At 42.4% G+C, this 13,324-nt stretch overlaps 1 protein-coding gene across 4 annotated transcripts in view; it reads right to left on the bottom strand.

The window, feature by feature from the left end:
• WAPL (WAPL cohesin release factor) overlaps positions 1–13,324 on the bottom strand; it is a 141,503-nt gene that overhangs the window by 59,823 nt on the left and 68,356 nt on the right. For 2 of the 4 annotated variants that reach the window (XM_051617164.1, XM_051617167.1), the window contains exons 1-2: positions 8,997–9,319; positions 5,189–5,712 (exon numbers count right to left, since the gene is read on the bottom strand). In XM_051617164.1, coding sequence (XP_051473124.1) covers positions 5,189–5,690 — 502 coding nt within the window. In that variant the 5' untranslated portion in view covers positions 5,691–5,712; positions 8,997–9,319. Of the gene's footprint in view, positions 1–5,188; positions 5,713–8,996; positions 9,320–13,324 lie in introns of those variants that run through there. The other 2 variants (XM_051617165.1, XM_051617166.1) reach the window with 1 other exon arrangement.

The raw sequence follows: 13,324 nt of genomic DNA, 5'->3' as shown, positions 1-13,324 counted from the left end.
CAAGAAAATTCTGTGTGTAAATGGAAAAAGATCTCTTAAAAAGGGGGAAACAAAAAAACCACAACAACAAACAAGTGAAGAGAGAACTTGTGGATAAACCCCAGCTATCTAAATACACAGCATAACTACTGCCATCTAAACAAACCTTTTATCACTGAAATTCTAAAGGCATACAACTTTTCTGGCAGACCTTTCCCCTTCCCTGCTATCAGTTTCTTAATGCTTTGAGCCAGAGCACAGCTGCAGTTCTTTTTAATCATAGTTGCTGTCAACTGTCTCCTAAAACAGCCAAAGGCTCAGACCTCATTCAGTTTCCCCAAACTTTCTGCTCCACTTTCAGACAAAGTAACTAAACTGAACTCTGTCAGGAAGAAAGGTAAGTCTACTCAGACCTAAGTTACCTTAAACATCTATGTCATTGTTAAAACAGAAGCTCTAACACAAAAATAAGGGAACACCTTGTCAAATCTTGTTGTCAAAGATAATTGTGGAACCAACTTGCTTTTGAGAAGTTGAAACTTAACTCTAAAGATAGGGCTCCCCCACCCACATAATCAGGATGTAGAGACTTTGCAGACACTGCACTAAGGTACTATCAGGATAGTCTGTTGGGAACAGACCTGATGACTTGAACTATCTTCCCTTCAGGGCAACCATTTTCTGCAAATTATTCTGATCACTCAAGCAACTACAGACAACTGGATTCTGCATATTGGATCATGTAGTAGTTAAGCACAGCTGCCCCTTCACTCCTGCACTGCATAAGCACAAGTTATTAAGAGGGATTGTATTTGCCATTTTGATTTGCTACCAATACGTGCATGAGTCCCAAGTGAAAAACAAGGACATTAAGAACTACCTGGAAATACAAAATAACTGACTAGCAGACAAGTGGCAAATGCTTCCTTACAGCACCAAGAGAAAAACTACTTCCAGAATAAATACTTGCTTGAATACTAGTATGTAGTAACGAATTACAAGATACTGAGTAGCTATTTTCTTAATGACTAAATGTTGTGAAAAAAAAAAATACTATTAATACATTACGTGCACTAATTTGTCCTTTTAATCTGAAAAAGCCTGAAAGGGCACTGCCAAGTCAATAACCTCAAAATCTGTACTTGCCATCCACAACACAGCAGAACGGATATGCTATTCCCACAGCGCTCTGTATTCTGAATAGACATTTTAAGCCATACTATTCTCTATTTCTCCACAGCAAGCAAAATATACTTTCAAGAAATAAACTCACAGCCTTTAGAACAAATCAGACTTAATCCATGGGCAATTAATACTTCTTGGTTAAAAGCATCATTAAATATCTATTATTTTGTCTTAGAATTAATGTAAAAATTGTATTATTCTGTAGTCCACAAATAGGAATACGGTGTGTGCAAAGATGAGAGACATCTTCCAACCACTTGAGACATCTCTTCACCCAGGTGCTTTCTCTGATGAACATCATCACCTTGAACAAGACCCTCCAAAAGCTCGAGTTAGAGAGCTCAGCACTGAGGCACACAAGCTAAAGACAGCAAGTGATCACAACATCGAGTTAAAACACAAACTGACACACAAGAATGCCACAAGTACTATTTCCCTAAGCGGAAATAGCTGGAGTAGGGAAACGAGTTACCCAATCTGAAAACAGTTCATACACTAAGAGAATTATGAAATGCCATAACAGCTTTCAAAAATTCATCAAGCTTTGGCTTTTTTAATCTGAAAAATCGTAGACATTTGAACACACAACTAACAAATATTCTAAGAACAAAGTTAGTAGAATTTTGTTTTAAAACTAGCACCCTATAATTTGCTCTACAAGGCCATAAAGTGTTTATTTTAAAGCTTGTATGCTGGTGAATTTAGTGTGAAACACTAATTGGGTTTATGTCTTACAGAATAAGCTTAACAGTTGAAACAAAACAAACCCACCAAGATGTTTCAGAAATCTAAGTATTGCTGTGCAGGTTTTCACATTACCCTGCTGCAAGACCCTCACAAAAACCCCCATCTTTTAACTGTTGCGTTTTTGCTTGATGTGAATTACCAGTATAATATTTTTCCAATGGCATGACTTACTTTTCAGCTATCAAGTCTTCCTACCTTAACAAAAATAACAGTAACTACTAACAATGAATATTCTTTTGCTTTTTGTAATTTACCTGAACTCCTACTATCTATAAATTACCTGTTACGTACAGGATTACTCATGAACTTTCTTCTGACACCATTAAGTCTTGATCAAGCAACATTAGGGTAAGATTATGAGAAGCTTTCCATATTAAGAACTTCTCAAAGCCTATAAAATGAGATTGTTACAAGCACTAGCTAAAGAGCTATTAGGAAAAAAAAAAAAAAGACCAGTTAAGTCATACCATTTCAAATAAAAGATACAGATCCTCAATGAAGTTACACAGTTGCACAACTATTATAACAACCCAAAAAACCTGACTGATTTTTAATACCAAACATTAAAGTTATCTGACATTGTATCACCTTCATTTTAGTGTTCAAGGAAATGGACACTGAGGCAGGATAATACAGCTGGAGAAGAATCAGTAGACTAACCTGTAGCCCTCTGCTTGCCCATAGCCATGTTAAGTCACAGTTTTCACCTCATTCTATTTCTTAACTTTACTTCACCTAGGCTAAGGACCAAGATATATTGATGGCACATGCTATCAGGAACGCCTGGCACCTTAATTCACACATGGCCTAGTCAGTATCTGGACAATGACCAGCAAATTGCACTTAAAACAAGTTACCAAGCACTTTCACGAACGCCAGTACCAATACAGCCTTGTTTCCTACACCCAGATACACAACATTTTATGTGGATTAAGGCTGAACTCACATTGCAGTCTCTCTCACACTGGCAATGTCAGCAGAGTTCTACCTGCTTGCCTTTTTTTTTTTCCTCCTTCTTTCTTTCCTCTTCAGGCATAGCAGTTTTGTCTCAAGGATCTCTTAGCCCTGTGAACAAATCTGGTTGAACCTGCTAAAGTTCAAGACTAACCAGGAAGGGGGAAATGACTACAGGGAGGGTGAGGACACAAAAGCAGAAGAAGTGCATACGCTATAGCTTAGGAGACCACACAGCAAGAAACAACCTTTTTTATTGCTACTCACTTTTTGTTCCCCAAGTTCCCTCTTCTCCCATATCCTCACCTCCAAATCAATAAAATTAACTCTCCAGTCCTGAAAGATAGCCTTATACCATCAAACTTTACTTAACAATCAATATAACAAAGAAACCTTTGAAGTACCTACATTTACACTGGCTAACTATGCCACTATCTCTAATTGCTCAATGTTCTGAGTGACATCCTCAGACGATTTTTATTTATTTTGGATCAGTCTACACACAAGTATAATAGCTGCTTAAACCATCCAAGTTTCATTTACACTAGCTGTCCAAATTAAACACTATCACCCAATTTACAACCTTTGTTTCCTTATCCTTAAAGACCCTCCTAGGATGTTTTGCAAAGATTCATTCTCAGTCGAATGTGTTGTTTAAGTAACCTCTCCCTCTGTACCAAGACCACCACCACCACATTCAAGAGCAACTAATGGACTTATCCACCAAGATTCATCAGCTGCCTTCCTTTTAGAGCTGTATACATTTATGATTTACATAGTACTGCCTAACAAGGAGTTCTAGAATGTAAATAAGCATCCAATTTAGAATGTTTCCGCACTAAATATTTTATTTTATTATTTTCCACAATAGTGGAACCAAGAAGTACCAATGAAACTGCTCAAGTTTGTTTCTCTTGGCCTTTCACACAATATGAATTTCCAGAGCTCTACACATTTTCTTCCCATAGCTTGCACATTTTCAACTTCAAAAATACTGTTTTTAACAAAGCTTTTCTATGTGAAAACTATTTCACTGTAAAATCTGCTCTGCTACAATCTCTCATTAACAACCAAGGAAACTCATTACTATTTCTTCTCGTCATAAATACTGGGGAATAAAACATCTTATTAAAACTACATTCAAACTTAGTAAAACAGTATTTGTATGTTTCCAGACTGAAGATGGACCATACTTACAAGTAAATAAATGGCATAAAAACACACGTGAGAAATATTTTGGTGGCAAAATCAAGAGCAAGATCAAAGACAACTACACACCCCACCAATGTGTTTGTTAAATGACAGTTCAAATCAACATTTGCTTTGTTTTGTACTATATCACTAACAAAATTACCTTGCAAATAACTAAGCTATGCTTATCTTCCACTGTTCAGTATCTTCTTGTCCTCTGTACTACAACTCAACTCAGTTTGAGTCCACTCAAACTTCTGAGTTAACTATATCTGAGAATTCAAAGTTACGAAAGTTCTTCTCATTAAAATTGACTATGATAACCCAGAACAAGTCAATAGGTGTCATCTTGATCAAGGTTCATTTAATGTAATCTCAGCAAGTTATATGAAAACTTCTAATGAGACACAGTAACATCTGATCTTGTCCAAGAATGACCTGAACAAAAATTACAGTACTGTTCAGCTCCATGGGGTTTGTGAATTCCCTCTCACAAGTATTAAGATATCTTACGAACACTTCGGAGCCTGAAAACAACCCCTAACTGGCAGAAATCTGTTTCATAGGTCTGAAGCTGTTTAGGTACACATTGATAGAGATGTGTTCATTTAAACAGGAGATAGGTACCTTTGTGAAATTGAGAAAACTACTGTTTCCATCCAGTTAATTAAACAAGCCAGACTGTAAGTTGTATCTGCACCTGCACAGTAGCAATCATGTAACTGCACTACATTAGAGCCAGCAATTTAAGAATGAAGCATTCTGTTATCATTAACTCACCACTTTCAAAAATAATACATATTAAAAACCATAAACACATGGAGCTCAGAAGATGCTTTAGAAAATGAAGATTATTATTCCAGTCTATTTGAAGTGGATTAACATACTATGTTGAATCTAAACCACTGCATCTCAGTCTGCAGATGTAAGGATTACAGGGCCAAGGATCTCAAACCAACGTGTAAAATGCAGAATGCTTCCTGATATTTTTAGTTAAATAGCATATGCTTTACAATTTCTTACATAAAAAATTACTTGTCCCACTTATCATAACATTTAACCAACCAATTTAAATGTATATTAGTAAAAACTAGAGGATAATACAACTATCTGGACAGTTGAGTAAACATACCTGCAGTTAAGAGTTTAGCACTGCTGCCTTTGGATTCTCCATCTTCCACATTTTTGTTTGCACCCTTTTCTTTTAAGAGAGGAACAGTATTGTCAAAAGATATGCACTTGCTGGATGCAACGTTTTCTCCACTGTCTGGCTGATTAATTCTGCTGTTAGCTTCAAGTAGAGGAGTGAAGTCCTCAGACTGAGCAGATTCACCAGGTTGCAGCTGAGAGGAGCCTTTGGCCTGTGACACATTCTTTGAAGACACAGGAATAGATTCTTCATCACTGTCAAATCCAAATGGATCCTCTGTTCCCTCATCTTCAACTTTGGGTTTTTTAGGAACTTCAGAAATATCTGGTTTGACACTGTGCCTCTTCTGTCCTAATTTGGCCATGAAGGTGGTTTCTCCCCATTTTGTACTAAGGGTGGTCCGTTTGTTGGAAAATACTTCATCAAACTTGGAACTGCCATTTCCCCCTTTCCGGCTGTAGGTCTTTCCAAATCGGGATGTCATTTTGGCTCCTGTTTCATATTCTCTGTTGAAAAAGAAAGAAGACACATGAATTCGCCAGCCTTTTTACAACAAATTAGTATCTTTCCATCCTTTATTTGCCCTACAAGCACTAAGCATGTACATTTCACACAAGAAACAGATACATCACGTCTTTCCGTAGACTAACTAGTTTACACATCACTGTCAAAAAGTTTCTGCAATAGGTATCAACCAACTTAACTCAAAATTCAGTTACTTGCACATTTATAAAACAATGGCACAATGGATCCTGAAGAAAAATCTTCTGTGAATACATATTTTTGGTGTTTGCTCTGACTTCCTATTTTCAAGTAGAGATAGCACTGCTTTAATGAAACATCAGCCAAAAACTAACATTTTCACCACATCTGACCATACAGCTCTCTGCTAGAATCAAACAACACAGTACAGCTTAAAAAAGAATCTTTGTAGTTAAATAAAAAACCTGTCAGAATATTTCAAGTTGCTAGAGATATTTTAAATACTAATTCATCACAAATAACAACAACTTCATCCCTGTTCTTGCACACTCAGACTTACTTAGCAAGCAATATGATGCTGTTTGTGCCATCTGCACTGTCACGGTCAAGGCTGGTACACAGCAATGCCCTGTGATTACATCTGCTGATCAAGGGACAGAACAGACACCTCTCAATCCCCACATGGAGGACACCTCACGCAGACCAACATAAACACTGACTGTTGCAACTGCAGCCTGATTCACAATCCACTCCTCCACATACTCCCTCAGAAGAATAAAGTTTAAATATGAAGAGATTAAACAGGAACAGATTTAAACAGTTCCCTGCATGTGTTCTACTCCTACTTTTAACTAAAGAAGACAGACCACTTTGTTTCCTTTTCCCAAAACAAATACTTCAACTACCGAACAAATTACAACATACAAACACAGAATGATCATATCTGTTTCGTAAAGCAGCACTTCTCTTTTTTTTTCTTTTTTTTTCTTCATTTTTTGGAAGGTTTTTTTTGCCCAAACATGAATAGGAAATTGGAATTCCTTATCGTCAGCCTGAAGCTAATCAATTCCATCTTTCTCTCCAAAATTATTCTCCATAATGGAGAAAAGTCTTAAAAAAAAGAAAAAGGGGGGGCACTTATTTAAGCTACAGAATCAAGGAAATACAACTTTTGAAGTGTAAACTGCCTTCACACATAGTAAAGGTATATGAAAAACAAGGCTTTAAATCATCACTTATAAAATAATCACATTCTTTGGTCAAGGCAACTGCTCTTATTATTACTCCTCTGAATATGTGGTGTACTGTCTTTCTTCCATATTTTAGTTTTCATCTCAACACACAGCTTCTCAACCTGAAGTGCTAGACTAGCTTCTGCCAAAATAGCCAGACCAGTTTGCAGAAATGTCACTTGATCACTTCACTCTAACAAGACTGTCTCACTAATAATAGTCTCCTTTCATTAGACCAGGGCAACCTCCACTTCTCCTAAGAACTGAGCAATTCATCAGGTCATCTATGTCTGAGCAAATTTGAAGTGAACTAAAAGTATCAAATTTGAACTTCAGTAGTTTACCAGCTAGATGGTGCAATGCAGAAGAGATACAGAAACAACTCCTCTTCTCCCAGCAGTTTTGCAGAGGGATGGTAAAGACATATGCTTATCTAACTGACCAGAATTCTGCTGTGAAAGACCACTCTGCAGACTGATTCTGATGGCTCCTAGTAGATGTTATTCCTTAACCTCATATCCATCCACTTTTTCCCAATGGTATCAACAGCCTACTCGATGCTGCTGCTCCAAACACATCCTTGCCGAACTACTTCCTGTTTTGCTTCCCTGTAGGTAGCTCTAACTTCCTATTTTCCATCCAAGAACAAAATTAAAACCTCCCTACATACTTCAGAAAACAAACAGCAAAATAAAATGACTTTTTATTTTGCTGATGCTTGAAAATAGTTACATCAGCAACCAAACTATTTTATACCAGAAAGACCCAGTTTTCAGAGCTGTAGAAACTAAGACTAAATATTTATTGACATTTCAGTTTTATACGACTTACAAGGGAAAAAAAAATTAAAAAAAAAAAAAAATCACTTGAGTCACCACCAGCACATTCTCCTCCCCTAAACCCTGACCCCAGTATTTCCAACACTACATTTCCAGCATCTGCAAAAATAATAGCAGATTTAAATTATGATTTCTGCTTTGCACTATTAGAAAAGACTCCTCTGGCCAACAGGATTTCATTCTCAGAAAGCAGAATGCCTCAATCTACATTTTTTTCTAAGTTTAAAAATTAAGATCTCAAAAGGATTTTGAATGAAAATTTCAAAATTTAAATAAACGTTTAATATTATGTACATATGTTACACGATGAGCACCAAGAAAATAAAAATACACTACGCTATAAACTCGTATCTTAGACTGATATTAAAAATAAGGAAATACATAGATACTTCCTTACATGGGAACATCATCAGAACAGGACTGACAATTCTCCCTTGCTTTTCATTCAGTCTGAAATAAACTCGGGCAATTTCACTCTGTTTCCCTCCCTCCCTCTCTCTCCTGCACTGTGCTGGAATATTTGGAGCACTGCAAGAACCGTAAACACAAGCAAAACGAAATGTAATTCTCTCTCCTTTCCCAGAGCTCTCTCAGCGGCTCAGCTAGACATACAAAAACCAGATAATTCCCCAGAAAGCCCATCAGCCATCCCTACTCGTTGCTCTTCCCTACACCGTCCCTCTTACATAATCAAAGGAAAGAAAAATAGGTTAAATGCACGGAGGCAGAAGAAGCTGATGAAATCCCACGGTGACAGTTTCTTTTCCCCCCTCCCCCTGCGGCGGCGGGGGCGGGGGGTGCCAGCGGAACCGGGTCACCCCACCGCGCACGCCAGGCGACTCCTGATGTCATTTCCCTTCCTCCCCAGCCCCCTCCGCCGGCCCGCAGCAGCACCAACCCCCATCACACCAGTCCCCGGGCCACGGGGCAGCCGGGGCGAGCGGCAGCGCCCGTCGCCACCCGCCGGCCTCGCAGGCCGCACCGCCCCTCCCCGCCCCCGCCCCGCGCCTCCCGGCCGCACTTCACCCCCCGGGCCAAGTCTGGCCACTCCCGCCACGAAAACTTTCCGGCGGGCCAGGGGCGGCCACGGCTGCCCCCCGCGCCCCGCCAGGCCCAGGAAGCGGCACAGCGCAGGGGCAGCGGCTCCCGCTCGCCGGGACGCCGGGGCCTGCTCGCGGCCCGCACAGGCCTCGGGCGCCGGGCAGCCACCCTGCCGCCTTCGCGGCCGGCACTCACCTCGGCAGCGGCCGCGGCGGCGAGGACGGGTCCCGGGCGCGGGCCCGGCTCGTTCCGGGCGGCGCCGCAGCGGCGGCTGTGGCCGCGGGCTCCGGGCGCTGCTCCGCCGCCTGCGAACGGCGCTCAGCGACGGGACACCTCCGCCCCTCCCCCGCGGCAGGGCACCCTCCCGGGGTGACGCGGCCGTTAGGGCCCCCGGCGCCGCCTCCTCCGGCGCCGCTTCCTCCGCGTCGGGATTAGCGCGGCTCTCGGGACGGGGCCCGGGACCATCTCTCCGCCATTTGCCCCGCTCCTTCCGTCCCTGCGCGTCCCACGCCCGCCGCGCGCAGCCAATCGCGCCCCGCCTCGCGCAACCGACCGAACCGCCGCCGCGCACGCGCCCGCCGCCCGCCCCCGCCCCGCGCGCTGCCTGCCGGGAGCTGTAGTTCCCAGCCCCGCATCACGGGCGGGGGGCGCGCGCGGGCCGGCCCTCCCCGCACGGCCCCGCACGGCGCCAGGAGCCGCCGCTCCCGGGCCCGCTCCCGCCGCTCGGGGCTGCCGGGGCGGCGCGGCCGGGCGGGACTGGCCGCCCAGCCTGCGCTCGGGCCCGCGCCCCGGGGAAGCGTCGCCGCTGCGGTTCAGAGCGCGGGGGCAGCAAGGCCCGTGGCGCGTGGGCCCCTCGGCCGCCACGCTCTGCCCGGCCCAGGAGGAGAGGGGCCCGGCGCGGGTGCGGGGGGGCCCGGGCAGCCCGAGGCCTCCCTGCGGCAGGAAGAGCCAGGTGGGCAGAGCGAAGGTCAAGCCTTGCAAAAGCGCTCGGGAACTCGGCGGGCACTGAACCAGCCCCACGTCTCGACTCCATTAAAAGTTTGTTCTGCCAAGCAGCAGCGGGCGGCCTCACCCCGGGAAACCGGGCGCCTCCCACTCCTCGCGGCACAGGCCCCCTTCACGTCCACTGCAGGGAGGAAACGTGCTCTGCAGGGAAGTCCCATGAAACTAACATGGGCAGGCTGTGAAGCTCGGGCTTTCACATGCTACTACTTCCACAAGCAGCAGCTTATACAAAGCAGTTACATCCACCCACATGCATTATATTTATACACACCTTTGAGACTTGAATCAACGATGCACTCGTGTAGAGTGAAAAATACTCCATGGAGATTGTGTCATACAGCAAATACAGTCAAACCACCACCAAATCCACTATTTTACATTCTGTAAGCAGCTTGTGGAATAGAAAATAAAGATGCACTACTAGAAAAGCAGTGCACTAAAAAGAAGAAGGTTGTAATCACAGATGTAGTTTGATTTTTAAGGGAGTAGCTCAGAAAACAAGAAAAAAAACTAAAACCAAAAAGCCCTCTACAACCTCAGAACCTAAAACGGTTTCACAACACGTGATCATACTTGCCATCTGTCAGTTCAGGAAAGATTTTAAAATACACATCCTGAATGCAAAATGGATTTTATTAAGCAAAAAAAAATGCCAGTTTCACTGCACAAAAAAGGTTAGGGTTGTCTCAATACTTTTAGTTAAGAAACATCTTTTTTCTTAATTTTACCCTTACCCAGTGCAAAAGCACTGCCTTTCAATAAAGAAATATAGGATCACTAAACAAAGCACTAGTCTTGCAAGTCAATCCTTGCCTTTCCCTGGTACCTACTGATGTGTTGGCAACTTGTAGGTATTGTTTCTGAAGAGCAAACACACCATGGATGTGCTCTCTACAGCCCATATTCACATGGTGCTACAGAAAAGTAAAATAGACTGGGCCTTGGGATGAGACATACATGCTTGATTTGAGCTATAGTAGAGGTCTGTTTGTGTTTCAAAGAAGGCTTGTAAGTTTATCTGTATGTATCCCCACCTGACTCAGTTACTGAAGTTACTGAAAATAGGTTATAAAATTCAAAATACGTAATTTAAATACAAAAAGTGAGAAGTTTTTTTTTCCTGTATTATCATATCAGAGCTACTAATTAGCTGGTTTAGACTTCAAGAGTAAAACAGATAGCTAAACCAGTTTGAGTTTTGCATACTACTGCACTAGTCTAGAAGTCTTTGGTGTCTAACTGATCTGTTAGACAAGGAGGAAAAAACAGTTCTGTGAGATCTCAAAATACTTTGAGGCTCCGTGGAGTTCTTTAGGACATAGAGAAAAAGTTTGTCCTGAGAACCAGAAAAAGTGAAGAATATGGTCACACTAAGGAAGTGACAACAAGAAACTATTTGGAAGTAGTTTCTATTTGAATATTAAGGTGAATTGAAATTAAATAGGTATCAGACTTACAGTCTTGGCTACATAAGTCCCTTAAGCAGTATTTTAGAGAATTCTGCAGTACAGTGATATTCACTGGGTGCCATTTGAAAGCTCACACACCCTTTGTCCCCTGCGCTAGCTTCGTATTTCCAGTCTCTGTAGAATCCTCATACAGAGTAATCTAAAACGCTGCAGATTCATTGTCAAGACGGAATTTCATATCACTAACAGAAGATAAATTAAACTAATTTATGTGCTGCCTGTCCTACCTTGTGCATCAGCAGAATCTTGTAAGTCTATTCAAGCCTTTCACTTAGATGAATAGAGAAAATTTTTATGATCAAGAACAGCATAGGTGAGCCAGTTTTTCTGCACCTAACTTACTTTAGATACTTCTGAAAATTTCACACCTTGTAACTTAATAAGCTTGGCAATTAACATGTTAAGCTTTACTATTTCCATTCTCATCTGGCTTACCTAAAATATGCACATACCAAGACGGAGCAAAGTAAAGCCAAATCTCATCTATGACAGTAGCTACATTTAATTCTCAAAGCAGGTGGACTTCAACAGGCATCTTATGCTTTTTGTGGAAATTGATAGTAGCTATCTCCCTTCACACACAAAAAAGCCCCAAACCAAAACCCAGCCACACAAAAACCTTCACGAAAAAGCAGCACATGAAACACTTCAGTTTGGAGTTTGCCTTCATGAGAACAGCAGTGGGAGGAAAGCAGCCATCTTACAACTTCAGCTTTTCCACCCTAAGAACTTTTCTGGGAGCCCTACAGCTTCCTATTCCATTACTCCCTTCCACCCCACCCTACTAGAGAAACTAGTATCTCTGCTATTTATAATGAAGTCAGAAGACACCTAGAACCAAAGCTCAGATATTCAAAGCTGCAGAGATAGAAGTATAACAGAAAGAACATAAGGACAGAACAGTTCTCTGGATGCATTGCACCTGAATGCACTCCAGAACCTTCCCAGTTATTTTTGAGGCTCTGCTCCATGTTCTGTGAGGAGAACAACACAGACTTTTCAAAATGAGCAGTAGTCTAGGATGGAGCCTTTTACATAAGTCATTCTTGAGGCAGCCATTAAAACCTGTTTCAGTTTCCTCCAGAAGCAAATGGAAGCAACACTAAGTGAAGGCTCTCCCCGTGCCCACACTGCTCCCTTCAGACCCACCAAAACCAGTGGCCCTTCAGCATCTTCTTCACCTCTTCCCTGTCTAGTCACTCTTTGCCTCTCAGGTTTTTCCAGCTTCCTATACTACTTCCTCCCTTGCCTCTTGTCCAGGTGGGAAGGGATAGGAGAGAAGAGGATGTCCTGCTGCTCTTCCTGCACTCACAGCTGCTGCAGTGCCTTCATATCACAATTGGTGGCACTTAAAATGCTAAACATTTCAGTGTTTTACTTTTTCTTTGCAAAATGTCAATCTCCTCCTGTTCCTGTCCTTCAAGTGTCACACAGCATGCACGAGCGAGAGCACTCAGGGCTTTGCCATTTCACTTCACTCGGGCTACAATTTCCTCCCTGCTATTTGCATAGCAGAGACATGGGGAGGATAAAGAGACGTTAAGTAACTAATTACCGTGCTTTAGTCGACCTCTCTGAAATAGCTCTGAAAACAGTCATTTATAGGTTAGTATCGCTACTAATGCATGCTGGAGGAAGTTGAGTAACAGCACCGGGCAGCATAAGAGTGGGTGAGAACAGCTGGGTTGCACTGAGAGCTGCAGCAGCTGGATCAGAGCAGACCATAAAGCAAAATGGACAAGGGTGGGGAAAGAGGGGAGATCTGCAACCCAGTGTACAGGGAAGTGTGATTCCTGTCAAGCACATGGCTTTTCTTAGTGAGGTCTTTCCAATGGATAGCATACTACTTATATCTGACACTGAATCCTCAGAAGACAGACTGGAAAGCATTCAAATAGGGCATCTTGATGCAGTTTTGAATATTTTTCAGTATTTGCATGACATCGTAGCTGTCTCCTCAAACCAGTGCATTAAGTTCAGTAACTGAAAGGTTAAAACAAGCACCACTGGTCAGAAAAAAGCAATGCTTACAGGAGTGCAGCAAAGGGC

This window comes from Apus apus, chromosome 4 (assembly GCF_020740795.1).
Source record: "Apus apus isolate bApuApu2 chromosome 4, bApuApu2.pri.cur, whole genome shotgun sequence".
Lineage (NCBI taxonomy): Eukaryota > Metazoa > Chordata > Aves > Apodiformes > Apodidae > Apus > Apus apus.
Note: the sequence above shows the minus strand (reverse complement) of the source record. Positions and strands in the feature narration are given on the sequence as shown.